Below are 14484 nucleotides of genomic sequence, written 5' to 3'. Positions count from 1 at the left end.
AAAATTGTATGACAATTATCTTGGGAATATTTATCATGGAGTTTTTAATATGGGGTTTATATTTGTTACCATTTGAGGTTTTGCCTTTTCATTGTATGATTTTGGCTTACAGACTTGTATTTTCACTTCATACTCCAGCTAAAATGCTAGATCCAGGTAAGTATTGTTGAACTTCAAATGCTGTTAACGTTGAAGTACAAGTCATTCTGGGGAGTTGTCTCTATCTCTAGGTCTCTGGTGCTGCACCTCCTAGACCAGGAAGTAGCTTTGCTCATTTTGGGTTTGACGAGCAACTTATGCACCAGATTCGGAAATCTGAATACACACAGCCCACTCCAATACAGTGTCAGGTACGTAAAACATAATGAAAGAAAAATAAAGTAGGGTAATCTTTTGTGACTATATTAGTTTAAAAACAAATCACAGTAGTAAAACAGTGTTTAGTGTAGAACCTTACTGATAAGGATAGAGGTATTTATTACTCTAAGAAGTCACTAAATGGCTGGCAAATATTCTTTTGTATCTGATACATATCTTGAAAATATGATATGAAGAAAATAATTAGGCCTAAACGTAACCATAAAGGTTTGTATATGGACAAATTTAGTACTGTCAGTGATTAGAATTCCTTTGTCCATCACTTGAAAATTCTTGAGCTTCTTTTTCCCATCTGTATATGGGACTTATTTATTCTTATGAAGAAAATTGTCGGTGGCGGGCGCCTGTAGTCCCAGCTACTCGGGAGGCTGAGGCAGGAGAATGGCGTGAACCCAGGAGGCGGAGCTTGCAGTGAGCCGAGATCCGGCCACTGCACTCCAGGCTGGGCGACAGAGCGAGACTCCGTCTCAAAAAAGAAAAAAGAAAATTCTCATTTTCTGTATATGAATGAGATAGTCTGTACCTTCTCAAGGGGAGAAAAATTTTAAAAATTTTAACAACCCTTCATTACAAATTGTGATCTTTCTGGTTTTTTTTTTTTTTTTTTTTGGAAGACGGAGTCTCGCTCTGTTGTCCAGGCTGGAGTGCAGTGGTGCGATCTTGGCTCACTGCAACCTCTGCCTCCCAGGTTCAAGCAATTTTCCTGCCTCAGCCTCCCAAGTAGGTGAGATTACAGGCACATGCCACCACACCTGGCTAATTTTTTGTATTTTAGTAGAGATGGGGTTTCACCATGTTGCCCAGGCTGGTCTCGAGCTCCTGAGCTCAAGCAGCCTGCCCACCTCGTCCTCCCAAAGTGCTGGGATGGCAGACGTGAGCCACTGCCCAGCCTTGATTTTTCATTTCTGTATTTTAAACAAAATGAAGTTGTTTCAGTTCTGTAAGTGGTGGCTGATATCCACATAATGAGAATGATGTCATTTCCTATAAATTAAGAAGTTAATGAGAATGTTGGATATTGATACTTCTATTTCACAACTAGTATACATAGCACCGGATATGTTTTGTTCCATTGAATATAAAAATGTCATTAGTAGTCATTTATCCTTCCCCAGGATTTGCTTCAGTACACCTTTAGAATTGAAATTTTAGAGTGGTTATATTTTACTTTTTCTCCAGGGTGTGCCTGTGGCATTGAGTGGTAGAGACATGATTGGTATTGCCAAAACAGGTAGTGGGAAAACTGCAGCCTTCATATGGCCCATGTTGATTCATATAATGGACCAGAAGGAGTTGGAGCCAGGTGATGGACCAATTGCAGTGATTGTGTGTCCTACCAGGGAGCTTTGCCAGCAGGTATGTGCTTTCTATAGAATGCCTCCTTCCATATGTGGACTAGCAAGGGACCAGCCAGTCAAGTGAGGTAGAATGACCAGGAAACCTTTTTTTTAAATTGCAGTAAGATACACACAAAATTGACTATCTTTTTGAGACGGAGTCTCGCTCTATTACCCAGGTTGGAGTGCAGTGGCGCGATCCCTGCTCACTGCAAGCTCCGCCTCTTGGGTTCCCGCCGTTCTCCTGCCTCAGTCTCCCAGGTAGATAGGACTACAAGTGCCCACCACAGCGCCCAGCTAATTTTTTCTATTTTTTAGTAGAGACGGGGTTTAACCGTGTTAGCCAGAACAGTCTCGATCTCCTGACCTCATGATCCACCCGCCTCAGCCTCCCAGAGTGCTGGGATTACAGGCGTGAGCCACTGCATCCAGCCAACCATTTGTCTGTCTGTCTATCTATCTATCTATCTATCTATCTATCTATCTATCTATCTATCTATTTTTATTTATTTATTTTTTTGAGACGGAGTCTCACTCTGTCGCCCAGGCTGGAGTACAGTGACGCAATCTCGGCTCACTGCAAGCTCCGCCTCCTGGGTTCACGCCATTCTCCTGTCTCAGCCTCCCGAGTAGCTGGGACTACAGGTACCCACCACCATGCCCGACTATTAATAGAGACAGGGTATAACCATGTTAGCCAGAATAGTCTCGATCTCCTGACCTTGTGATCCACCCGCCTTGGCCTCCTAAAGTGCTGGGATTACAGGCGTGAGCCACCACGCCCAGCGTCTTAACTGTACATTTTTAATGTACAGTTTGTTGGCATTAAGTATATTCACAGTGTTGTGCTACCAGGAAACTTTTGGAAAGTATTATGTGTTAAATATTTCCTATATAACCAAATACATACTTTCCCCTAAAAACTGTTTTTATTTATTTTTATTTATTTGCTTTTTTGAGACAGTCTCATTCTTTTGCCCAGGCTGGAATCCAGTGGTGTGAACTCAGCTCACTGCAACCTCCATCTCCCAGGTTCAAGCAATTCTCCTGCCTCACCCGAGAGGTTGGGATCCCGGGCACACGCCACTACATCTGGCTAATTTTTGTATTTTTAGTAGAGACGGGGTTTCATCATGTTGGCCAGGCTGGTCTCAAACTCCTGACCTCAAGAGATCTGCCTGCCTCGGCCTCCCACAGTGCTGGGATTACAGGTATGAGCCACTGCGCTCAGCCACAACTACTGTTTTTAAGAGGAAAAGTCTATTGTGATATGGGAATTGTTTGTATTATAAGCTGACAGTTTTTTTGTAGGATGAATTCATTTTGTCTTGGTAGAAAAAGCAGTGACAGGATCAGAAAGAGAAGGGGGTAAAACGAATAAAGGAAGATTTTATATAATCTTTTGAGATGCCTTAATGATATTCTTTTCATTTATACCTTTATGAATGAAATTGTTCTAGGTTTTGATTTTTTATGACATCACATGCTGTTTTTCGGAACTTCGTTTGAGTTGTGACAGAGGTATTTGTTAATGTCACAGTTTGTTAATATATTATTCACAACTTTGTAGATCCATGCAGAATGTAAGCGGTTTGGAAAAGCATATAATCTTCGATCAGTGGCCGTATATGGAGGAGGGAGTATGTGGGAGCAGGCCAAGGCCCTTCAGGAGGGGGCAGAGATTGTTGTGTGTACCCCAGTAAGTATGCCTTGTGTTTAAATGGCTTCTCAGCCTCCCTCGGTATGGAAAACATTATTAGTTTTGCAGAGAATTTCCCCTAAAATGTAGTAAAAGCAGAGTTGAAAATATATTGATGAATGGCAGCCTGTGGTTTTAATGTTGATTGGTGGCTAAATTAGCAGTCCAGTAAGAGTCTCTGTGACATATAGGCTAGTAGCTACAAATTCCCCTCTATGTCAAATAGTTTTTCTTATTTTCTCCCACAAAATGATTGCCAAGTTCATCAAGAATCAGAAAGATACATATGGTCGAAACAGCCTAGAAGAGTGTAAACATTGAAACCTGTCATTATGCTTTAAATCAGGTGACTTTAGAATGCCTCAAAACATGCTTCTGGCCACTTTCCCACAGAATTTAAATCACAGTGTAAATGAAGAAGCCAACTGAGTTTTCATAATTTCCGTTCTTTTGAGCTAAGTAGTGCTTAAGGTACGTGGCTGTTGGACCATTATCTATTACAGTCTGAGACTAGAGAATTAGCACTTTTTTGCCAGGAGTGCAACTGCTTAGAAAGTCCCTGTGAATGCCTTTTTTAATTATACTTACTGTTCATTTTGTGGATCTCATAGGGTCGACTGATTGATCATGTGAAAAAGAAAGCTACCAATCTTCAAAGAGTCTCTTACCTTGTGTTTGATGAAGCAGATCGAATGTTTGACATGGGATTTGGTATGCCTTGAATACCAGTTTCTTCTTTCCCCATCCTCATGATATTAGTTTTTTTCCCATGTCTTTCTAGAATAGTTTTTTAGCATGAGAGAAGCTAAAAATACTCCTGGATGGGGTTAGACTAGAAATATAGCTAAGATGAACATTTTTACGAGTTTTCTCTGGAAAAGTATGTTAGGTTTTATTGGGTTGAGGAAATTTCAAAGTAGGCGCCTTTGTATATAAGGGGAATATTTTCTGTCTTTATTTTTATTCATATGCCTTTGATCATAGAGGTTAAGGTCTGTGTACTTGGGTAGGTGAATGTCAGATGATTCGAGGCCCTTTGCTTTCCTATCCTCATAGCTGTCTTTACTGATTGGAACACTGCTAGACCTAGCCCAGTTGGATGGAGGGAAAATTTTTCACTTTTATACTGAACGATATGTCTAGGAGCTTGGTTTTTTTTTTTTTTTTTTTTTTGAGACAGAGTTTCACTCTTGTTGCCCAGGCTGGAGTGCAGTGGTGCGATCTCACTGCAACCTCCTCCTTCCAGTTTCAAGCGATTCTCCTGCCTCAGCCACCTGAGTAGCTGGGATTATAGACACCTACCCCACACCTGGCTAGTTCTTTTTTTTTTTTTTTTTTATATTTTTAGTAGAGATAGCCGCATTGACCAGGTTGCAAACTCCTGACCTTAAGTGATCTGGTGATCCGCCTGCTTCGGCCTCCCAGAGTGCTAGTATTACAGGCATGAGCCACTGTGCCCGGCCTGGGGTTTCTAATTTTCTTAATTCTTACAACTTCTTGTGAAGACTTTTACTAAAATGGCTTTTTCCAGGCTTCCCAAACTGTATTTCAGGTTATAATATTAATTTTATTGTTCTGCTTCTTCCAGAGTACCAAGTTCGATCCATAGCAAGTCATGTTCGTCCTGACAGGCAGAGTATGTATGAAGCACCTTCGTTAAACCAAATTTGTACTAAAAAGGACACTTATTTATTTTATAAGCACTCAGAGTTATGGAAATAAAAATAATGTGTGTTTTGGTGAGAACCGTAACGAGGGAAGTAATGAGTTTATCTGAGCTGGACAGGATCTTAGCACTAGATATAACTTGTTCCTTTTTATAGATGATAAAAGCAAGCCTCAGAAATTAAATAAGTTGCCCAAAATTATACAGTTTTATCAGCGGGTAGAAGTAATGAACAGTACAGATCTGCTGATTTGAAATCGTCTTTTCTGAACCATACTGACAACTTGTCTTAACTAAAATGTAATAAAATAGAATAAGAACAAATCTTTCTCTAGTGAATCAATTTTTAAACTAAATTTAAAGCTCAGGTGAGCCTATGTAAAAAAAAACTGAATAATCCTGAATGCCAAAGAAGCTTAATGGGTATTCATAAAGATATCATACTGTTTCTCTAACAGAATTTATCTTATCTTGTAGCTCTCTTATTTAGTGCAACTTTTCGGAAAAAGATTGAAAAGTTGGCCAGAGACATCCTGATCGACCCTATTCGAGTGGTGCAGGGAGATATTGGAGAGGTAACCCTAAGCAGGGCTGGATGGGACTTTAATGTGTTTATTTCTCATATTATGGAACACAGAATTAATTTCTCACTGAGATAAAAAAAGATGTTATGTTTATAGATGCAACATGCTTGAGATTTGGTATTTTGCAAGTTGTGGGGATACATGAAAGAAGACTGGCTAAATATTGGGAATCATTGAAACTAGGTGATGGGTACGAGTTGATTTTGTTCATTTTGTTTTTTTGTTTGTTTTACTGAATGTCTCCAAACTTTATAATTGTTTTAAAAAGGCTTCAAAGAGACAAAAAGATCTGCCTGGAAGCATACTACAGTGTTATTAGGTTGGAACTGACGTTTTAATTATTGTGGGAGGGGCCTACCCAGGAGAGAAAAGGTGACCTGAAAGACCTGGCAAAAATCAGGTTTCATTTCTTACCTGTACATATGCACTATGTGGAAAATATCTCTGAATTGGGACTTGGAATTCAGTTACGGCTGCTTAGAGAATCCCTCAGTTGCTTGCCATGGTTATTGTTAAGGAAAGCTCTACAAAGTAGTGGGGCATACAAATTAGGTATGTACACCAGGCGGAGAGCAAGGTGATTGAAAAGGAGAGGTGAGTTTTGAGCTGCACTTGACTTGCTTAAGGAAGGCCCAAGGAGTACTGGATTGTTGAAGGTCTTCTCGATGCAGATAGAAAATATAATGCTAGTCCTTGTTTAGGTGGCCTGTGACTCCAATGTCACAATCATCTGTTTCATTTCTTCCTTCTCAGGCAAATGAAGATGTGACACAGATTGTGGAGATTCTCCATTCCGGACCTAGTAAATGGAACTGGCTTACCCGGCGTCTGGTAGAGTTTACCTCTTCAGGGAGTGTCCTCCTCTTTGTTACTAAAAAAGCCAATGCTGAAGAGCTGGCGAATAACCTTAAACAGGAGGGTCATAATCTTGGGCTGCTCCATGGGGATATGGATCAGAGTGAGAGAAACAAGGTCATTTCAGACTTTAAGAAAAAGGACATCCCAGTCCTGGTGGCCACAGATGTTGCAGGTAGAGTATGAATTTTTCAACAACATTAAGTTCCTAGGCTATAAGGGTACTCTGTTTTACTGTATTAAGACCTGTAATATCTGAGCAGGCTGATGAAAAGACTATTGGCCTGACTGGCCATCCCCTCCCAAACCCCCAAGGAAGCAGCAGTTCAGCACAGGGATCACAGTCTGGAGCTCTAGATACCACTTTTCACTTAGTATCTCTCTCGGATCAAAGAATCCCTGCAGCGGCTGGGCGCGGTGGCTCAAGCCTGTAATCCCAACATTTTAGGAGGCCAAGACCGGCGGATCACGAGGTCAGGAGATCGAGACCATCCTGGCTAACACGGTGAAACCCCGTCTCTACTGAAAAATACAAAAAACTAGCCGGGTGAGGTGACAAGTGCCTGTAGTCCCAGCTACTCAGGAGGCTGAGGCAGGAGGCTGAGCAGGTTTAGGCTGAGGCCTAAACCCAGGACGCGGAGCTTGCAGTGAGCTGAGATCTGGCCACTGCACTCCAGCCTGAGCGACAGAGCAAGAATCTGTCTCAAAAAAAAAAAAAAAAGAATCCTTGCAGCTAGAAGTCACTTGGGGGAAAAAAGGCAATGAATGCCCTTATTGTATGTCTGAATATAGTAGATATCTTACATTGATCTACTATACACAGCTTAGTTGGGCAACTTCACTCAGGATGAGAACAGTTTTTGGAATATGATTTCTGCTTTGTTCTGTCAAGTTTTAATAACTAGCCTTAAACACTGGTATTCCCAGAAAGGAGAGAACTTCTCAGCTTCATGACACATTTTAAAAATATATTCCCAGTGCAAGAGAAGAGGGCATGGCAGATTATTGACGCAAAAGATAAAAGTCCCGGTTGGACGCGGTGGCTCACACCTGTAATCCCAGCACTTTGGGAGGCGGAGGCAGGCAGATCACCTGAGTTCAGGAGACTGAGACCATCCTGGCCAACATGGTGAAACGCCATCTCTACTAAAAATACAAAAATTAGCTGGGTGTGGTGGCGTGTGCCTATAATCCCAGCTGCTTGGGAAGCTGAGGCAGGAGAATCGCTTGAACCAGGGAGTCAGAGGTTGCAGTGAACCGAGATCATGGCACCGCACTCCAGTCTGGCAACAGAGTGAGACTCCATCTCAAAAAAATAAAAAACAAAAGTTCCTTACACTAGAAGGCCTAACATGGAATCTATGGTGGTGACTTAATATGCCTGTATCTCAGCTCACCAAACCCATGCACTTCGCCTAGATAAGGGAAATGTGGCTTCTTAGAGCACTAGCATTTCTGGTTACTTTGATCTTTTGACTACAGATGAAGAATAAAAGAATGTGGTTGCTTTTAATTTCAGCCCGTGGTCTGGACATTCCTTCAATTAAGACTGTCATTAACTATGATGTGGCACGAGACATTGATACTCACACGCATAGGATTGGCCGCACGGGAAGAGCAGGTGAGAAAGGTGTGGCCTATACCCTGCTCACTCCCAAGGACAGCAATTTTGCTGGTGACCTGGTCCGGAACTTAGAAGGAGCCAATCAACACGTTTCTAAGGAACTCCTAGATCTGGCAATGCAGGTGAGAGACTGGGCACACTTTCAGTTGCTCCTGGTTGTAAGACCAAGACATTTTAGCAGTCTTGGAGCAGGTAACATAAAAACTTGAAAAGCAAGTTGGGTGGCAAGGAGGATGTGGGGCTTATGAGGTACAGATAGGAATTGTGAGATACTAAAATTCATCTAGTCTTATCTGGTTGTCGTCGTCTTTGAACAACATGTTTTGAAAAGCTATTCCTTTGTACTAAAATCTGTCCCTGTAATTTCACCCCATAGCACACTTACGAGTAAATTTAATCTCAAAGATGGTTACTGTTCTTACTCCTCTTCTCCCATGAAACTTTTTTTCTGGGGGGCTAAAATGTGTGATGTCTTTAAAACAGTATTTTTTTAGTATAGTGCCCCCCTTTTTTTTTTTTTTTTTTTTTTTTTTTGAGACAGAATCTCGCTCTGTCACCCAGGCTGGAGTGCAGTGGTGCGATCTCAGCTCACTGCAACCTCCGCCTCCCAGGTTCAAGCGATTCTTCTGCCTTAGCCTCCCAAATAGTTGGGATTACAGGCGCCCACTACCATGCCTGGCCAATTTTTGTATTTTTAATAGAGATGGGGTTTTGCCATGTTGGTTAGGCTGGTCTGGAACTCCTGACATCTAGTGATCCTCCCGCCTTGGCCTGGGCTTCCCAAAGTGTTAGGATTACAGGTGTGAGCCACCGTGCCCGGCCTGTATAGTGCCTCTTAACTATTCCCAGCAGTCTGAGATCTTAGACCTTTGACCACACTGATTGCCATCTTCCAGGTGTGCTCCAGTCTAAAGCTAAGTGAGGCATTCTAACAAATCAAACCTAGAGTCATCTGAATCCATGCTATCCCCAAATTACAAATGGTTTGGAACACTGAGAGCAGAAACTGTTAAGAGTTTGTCAAATGCCTAGGCCAGCTCACACAACTGGTACAACTCAGCTGCAGTGTGGCAGTGCCCGAGTTTCTGAGTAAAGGACCTGAACTGCAAGAGAGAAGAGAATGTTTCCTCGCCTGCTCCTGAGCACAGAGAGCCAGTCCTAAATGACCTTTTAAACAGGACAGATTTTGTCTTTGGCATTTTCTTCCATTTCTTTTTGTACCTCAGGCTTTCTGTGCTCAGAACTTTGCCCAAGCCTGCTGCCCTACCTCTCAAGCACTTTATTTTGCTGATAATATGTGATTGTCAGATAAAGCTTTAACCTTCCCAGAGATATTTGCTTTTTTTTTTTTTCCCCCGCTTTTTTCTGAGATGGAGTCACACTCTATCACCCAGACTGGAGTGCAGTGGCGCAGTCTCAGCTCACTGCAACCTCTGCCTCTCCGGTTCAAACAGTTCTCCTGCCTCAGCTTCCCGAGCAGCTGGGATTAGAGGCATGTGCCACCATGCCTGGCTAATTTTTGTATTTTTAGTAGGGACAGGGTTTCACCATATTGGTCAGGCTGATCTTGACTCCTGGCCTCTAGTGATTCGCCAGCCTTGGCCTTCCAAAGTGCTGGGATTCACAGCTGTGAGCCACCACCCTGCATTCTTAAGAGAATATGAGTAAGTATGATAAGTAGTATCCTGGCAGTGGTCAAGTTCAATGAAAACGTTTAGGCTCTGTAGGTAAATCTTCAGTTGTGTGGCTACCATCCTTTCTGGGAGTCTGCCCCTGTAGTCAGTCCTGATAAGCCTCACTTCACATAGCGTTTTTCCTTTGCTTCTGAACACACCATTTATTTAAGCTCCACATGTTTACGTCCAATAGTATGTGGTTTGAGAAATAAAAAAAATCTCATTTTCCTCAAGGAAGTTAGAAGTAGCCTAAGTGACTCTGCGTTTGAAGCTTATCTGAACAAAATTTCCCTTCCAGGAGAGCCTGAGGGAGGGAGCACTATAGGAAGCCTTAGATAAGGAACTCAGCGGCTTTTCAAATTTGGTGGATTATGCTACCAAGGAGAAACTAATCTGTGGTTCCTGTGAACAGTTCCTCCCTTAGCGTAAATGTGCTGGCTGAAAGTTAAGCAAGGAGTTCCCCCTTCCCACTTAATTTCCTCTTTGTCCTCATCCTCTTCCTCTGGTCTTTTCTCCCTTCCTTGAGTTAACCTTGAATTTTGTTCAACGCAGAATGCCTGGTTTCGGAAATCTCGATTCAAAGGAGGGAAAGGAAAAAAGCTGAACATTGGTGGAGGAGGCCTAGGCTATAGGGAGCGGCCTGGCCTGGGCTCTGAGAACATGGTGAGTCTAGACTACAGTAATGCCTTTAGGGTTGGTCTCACGTCCTGAATGTCATTAGGAATATTCTTATCTGCCTGGGAAAGCCTCAGTGAGTCCCTGTCTAGAAGGGAATTTGTATTTAATCTGATTTGAGTCAATGCAGTGCTCATTCTTATGGTAACTTTCTATTGAAGAAGCATCTTTGTGTACTTGGTTGACTAGGCTTGCTCAGGAAATTATTCTAGATTAGCAGTGATCTCACACTGTGGTCCCTGGACCAACAGCACATGCAAACTCATCCCCCACCCCAGACCTTGTGAATCAGCTCTGGAGACCAGCAGTCTGCTTTTACAGCCCTTCAACACTGGCCTAAAGCCTGCTGTTAGGGAAATGTTGCCATAGGGTCACTATAAAGTCTAGCCATATCTTGTCATTAAACTCAAGAATGGATCAGGAATTTCCAAGTCGGGAGCTAGTTTTTCTCACAAGCCAGGTAACAGAAGTACTTTTGGTGACCTTTCTTAACTACCTGTTTTTTGTCACTTTGATTCCTAAGCCAGAGAAGAAAGCTGCCAGTATACTTTTCTGGAGCATTAGAGTTAAGCTTGGCATCTTTGATAATTACATACTCTGTTCCCACATTATAATAATAATAATGATTATGCATAATAATAGCTAATATTTATTGAGCACTTTTTATGTGCCAGGACCATTCCAAGCAATCCGATATTTTAGCTCAGTTAATCCTCACAACCACCAAATGGAAGTTAGTACAGATAACAACATTGAGACACCTAAAGTTACACTGACAAGCGTTTAAGCCGAAATTCAGACCCTTCATGGTCTTGATTCAGGGCCTTAGCAGTCAGTCACACAATATGCTATTCAGGGCCTTTTCATCTTTAACGTAATTTTTACTTAATTAATTGGATGTGTGTATGTAAATAATACATGATAACTTTGGGCATAATCTGATTGCATTTCTGTTTAATAGGGTTAATTCCCAGAAATAGAATTTCTGGGTTGAGGGCATAAGCATTTTTAAATGATTGTCACTGTCTTTTCTCACAAAGCAGAAGTAGCCTTCTAAAAGTATCCAGTTCCTTCGTAGCGGGAGCTACGAAGGGTTTTCATTATAATGAGGGCTAGTCTATGGCAGTGAGCTTTCCTGCTTATTTTTTCATCCTCATAGTTGTGTTTATTTTTTTAGGACCGAGGAAATAACAATGTAATGAGCAATTATGAGGCCTACAAGCCTTCCACAGGAGCTATGGGAGATCGACTAACGGCAATGAAAGCAGCTTTCCAGGTCTGAAATAAGCATTTCATTAAAAGCACTTTCAGGCCGGGCGCGGTGGCTCAAGCCTGTAATCCCAGCACTTTTGGAGGCCGAGACGGGCGGATCACGAGGTCAGGAGATCGAGACCATCCTGGCTAACCTGGTGAAACCCCGTCTCTACTAAAAAAATACAAAAAACTAGCTGGGCGAGATGGCGGGCGCCTGTAGTCCCAGCTACTCGGGAGGCTGAGGCAGGAGAATGGCGTAAACCCGGGAGGTGGAGCTTGCAGTGAGCTGAGATTCAGCCACTGCAATCCAGCCTGGGCGACAGAGTGATACTCCGTCTCAAAAAAAAAAAAAAAAAAACTTTCAGCAGTAACTCTTGGGCAGTGACAGAGGGACTTAGTTTTCCTGGTTGTAACTGGGCTTACAGGCTTGATGCTAGATTTAGGGTCTTCACACTGCTTAGATTTTGAATATAAACCTAACAGCTTACTTGGAGATGCAAGTTGATCTAAAGAACCCCTTGTGCTGGTCTACTTGAGTCACACTCAGGGCCTGAGATTGTTGTCCTGCAGCAGGGTGTGTGTTCCCTCCCTTCCCAACAGCCTGCAGTGTTGCCCACCTCCAACTCACTTCTGAAGCAAAATGTACTGATAGTCACACTAAGGTGAATCGATAGAATGAGTTCAAGGCAGGTTTTGTTGTCAAACTTAAATTTCAGTGTAAAAATTTTTTTTAAGTTTTTAGAACTTTTGGTTTTGAATGGTAAATAACAGATAAATGTGCTAAATACACAGATGCTTTACTCTAGCCAATCAGGCTATAAAAGTACATTTCAGAACACTGGGGGTCCATCTCTCCACAGAGATCCACAAGTTTTCCTTTATAGCACAAGAACAAAAGGGACCATACTGTGGGGCCAGCAGGACACTAAAGTCACAATGCCAAGATAGCATAGTGTTTCTGTAAACCTCATCATTTGCCAAGTTGTATATTCAAGTTTCTTGAACTTGCTATCTTACCTACTCCTGATGTCTCTTTCTCTTTCAGTCACAGTACAAGAGTCACTTTGTTGCAGCCAGTTTAAGTAATCAGAAAGCTGGAAGCTCTGCTGCTGGGGCAAGTGGGTGGACTAGCGCAGGGAGCTTGAATTCTGTTCCAACTAACTCAGCACAACAGGGCCATAACAGTCCTGACAGCCCCGTTGCCAGTGCCACCAAGGGCATTCCAGGCTTTGGCAATACTGGCAACATCAGTGGTGCCCCTGTGACCTACCCATCTGGTGGAGCCCAGGGAGTCAACAACACAGCTTCAGGAAATAACAGCCGAGAAGGGACTGGGGGCGGCAACGGGAAGAGAGAGAGATATGAGAACCGGGGCAGCAGCCGTCACAGTCACGGAGAGACTGGCAATCGGCATAGCGATAGCCCACGTCATGGAGATGGTGGTCGCCATGGAGATGGATACCGCCACCCAGAAAGCAGCAGCCGTCACACTGATGGCCATCGGCACGGAGAGAACAGACATGGAGGAAGCGTAGGCCGGCATGGGGAGAACCGGGGTGCAAATGACGGTCGGAATGGGGAAAGCAGGAAAGAAGCTTGTAATCGTGAGAGCAAGATGGAGCCCAAGATGGAACCCAAAGTGGACAGCAGCAAGATGGACAAGGTGGACAGCAAGACAGATAAGACAGCTGATGGCTTTGCTGTCCCAGAGCCGCCTAAACGCAAGAAAAGTCGATGGGACAGTTAGAGGGGATGTGCTGAAGCGTGAAATCAGTTGTCCTTAATTTTTAGAAAGATTTCGGTAATTAAGTGTCTCAGGGCTGGGTTGGGGTCCAAAGTGTAAGGACCCCCTGCCCTTAGTGGAGAGCTGGAGCTTGGAGACATTACCCCTTCATCAGAAGGAATTTTCGGATGTTTTCTTGGGAAGCTGCTTTGGTCCTTGGAAGCAGAGCTGGGAAGCTTCCTTTGCCTCTAGGTGAGTTGTCATGAGGGTAAGTTGAGGTTATCTTGGGATAAAGGGCCTTCTAGGGCACAAAACTCACTCTAGGTTTATATTATACGTAGCTTATATTTTTTACTGAGGTGTCACCTTATAAACATCTATAAATCGACTTCTTTTTCTTAGTTGTATGGCCAGGCAGTCCCTTTTTAGGAGTTGGCTTCTGGAAACTCAATCCATTAAACTAACTGTTGGGGAACAATTTGGTAGTTGTAGACATTTGCAGGGAAGGGAGATGTCTGATTCTAAATGGGAGTTGATGCTCAGGTCCCCAGCCATGTTTGCGTCCAGCCCTGAGACATGTAGGAAACACCTTCCAGACCCAGGCTCTGAAGATTCCCAGAAGTCACAAGGATTGAAGGGAAAAGGTGATCTTGGTAACTGTTCGAGGATTGCTCCAGGTCTGAGATGGTGTTGCTAAATTTAAAATTAAACAAAAAACCCAACAACAGCTTTTAAAGTGTCTTCTATTTCATTGTATTTTTTTTTAACTTGCCCCAATGATAGAAAAGTCTTTTGCTGAAATGATTTTGATGATTTTTGTTCTATGTTGTTTATAAAAGGAAAAGAAATATACAAACTTTGACTTTTGTGACTTTGTGAAGGTTTCTTTAAGATGTGCATTCCTTTCTGCTTGCTCTCTAGTAAATGTTTTACTACCGGGACCTGTGGATCGTTTGTCATTTGTCTCACCATGAGTTGGTACATCTTAGAATAGTGCCGCCCACAGTGTGCGT

At 42.8% G+C, this 14484-nt stretch overlaps 1 protein-coding gene across 2 annotated transcripts in view; it reads left to right on the top strand.

Moving 5' to 3' along the window:
• DDX42 (DEAD-box helicase 42) overlaps positions 1–14412 on the top strand; it is a 46050-nt gene extending 31638 nt beyond the window's left edge. The window contains exons 8-18 of one of the 2 annotated variants that reach the window (XM_017882889.1): positions 231–350; positions 1558–1734; positions 3286–3414; positions 4026–4125; positions 5003–5050; positions 5558–5655; positions 6418–6694; positions 8039–8265; positions 10372–10482; positions 11672–11770; positions 12794–14412. In XM_017882889.1, coding sequence (XP_017738378.1) covers positions 231–350; positions 1558–1734; positions 3286–3414; positions 4026–4125; positions 5003–5050; positions 5558–5655; positions 6418–6694; positions 8039–8265; positions 10372–10482; positions 11672–11770; positions 12794–13495 — 2088 coding nt within the window. In that variant the 3' untranslated portion in view covers positions 13496–14412. The remainder of the gene's footprint in view (positions 1–230; positions 351–1557; positions 1735–3285; positions 3415–4025; positions 4126–5002; positions 5051–5557; positions 5656–6417; positions 6695–8038; positions 8266–10371; positions 10483–11671; positions 11771–12793) is intronic. The other variant, XM_017882890.1, reaches the window with a different exon arrangement.
• Positions 14413–14484: the final 72 nt, after the last annotated feature.

Source organism: Rhinopithecus bieti, unplaced genomic scaffold, assembly GCF_001698545.2.
Source record: "Rhinopithecus bieti isolate Rb0 unplaced genomic scaffold, ASM169854v2 scaffold_12928, whole genome shotgun sequence".
Taxonomy (NCBI): domain Eukaryota; kingdom Metazoa; phylum Chordata; class Mammalia; order Primates; family Cercopithecidae; genus Rhinopithecus; species Rhinopithecus bieti.
This window is presented reverse-complemented; position numbering and strand designations above follow the sequence as displayed.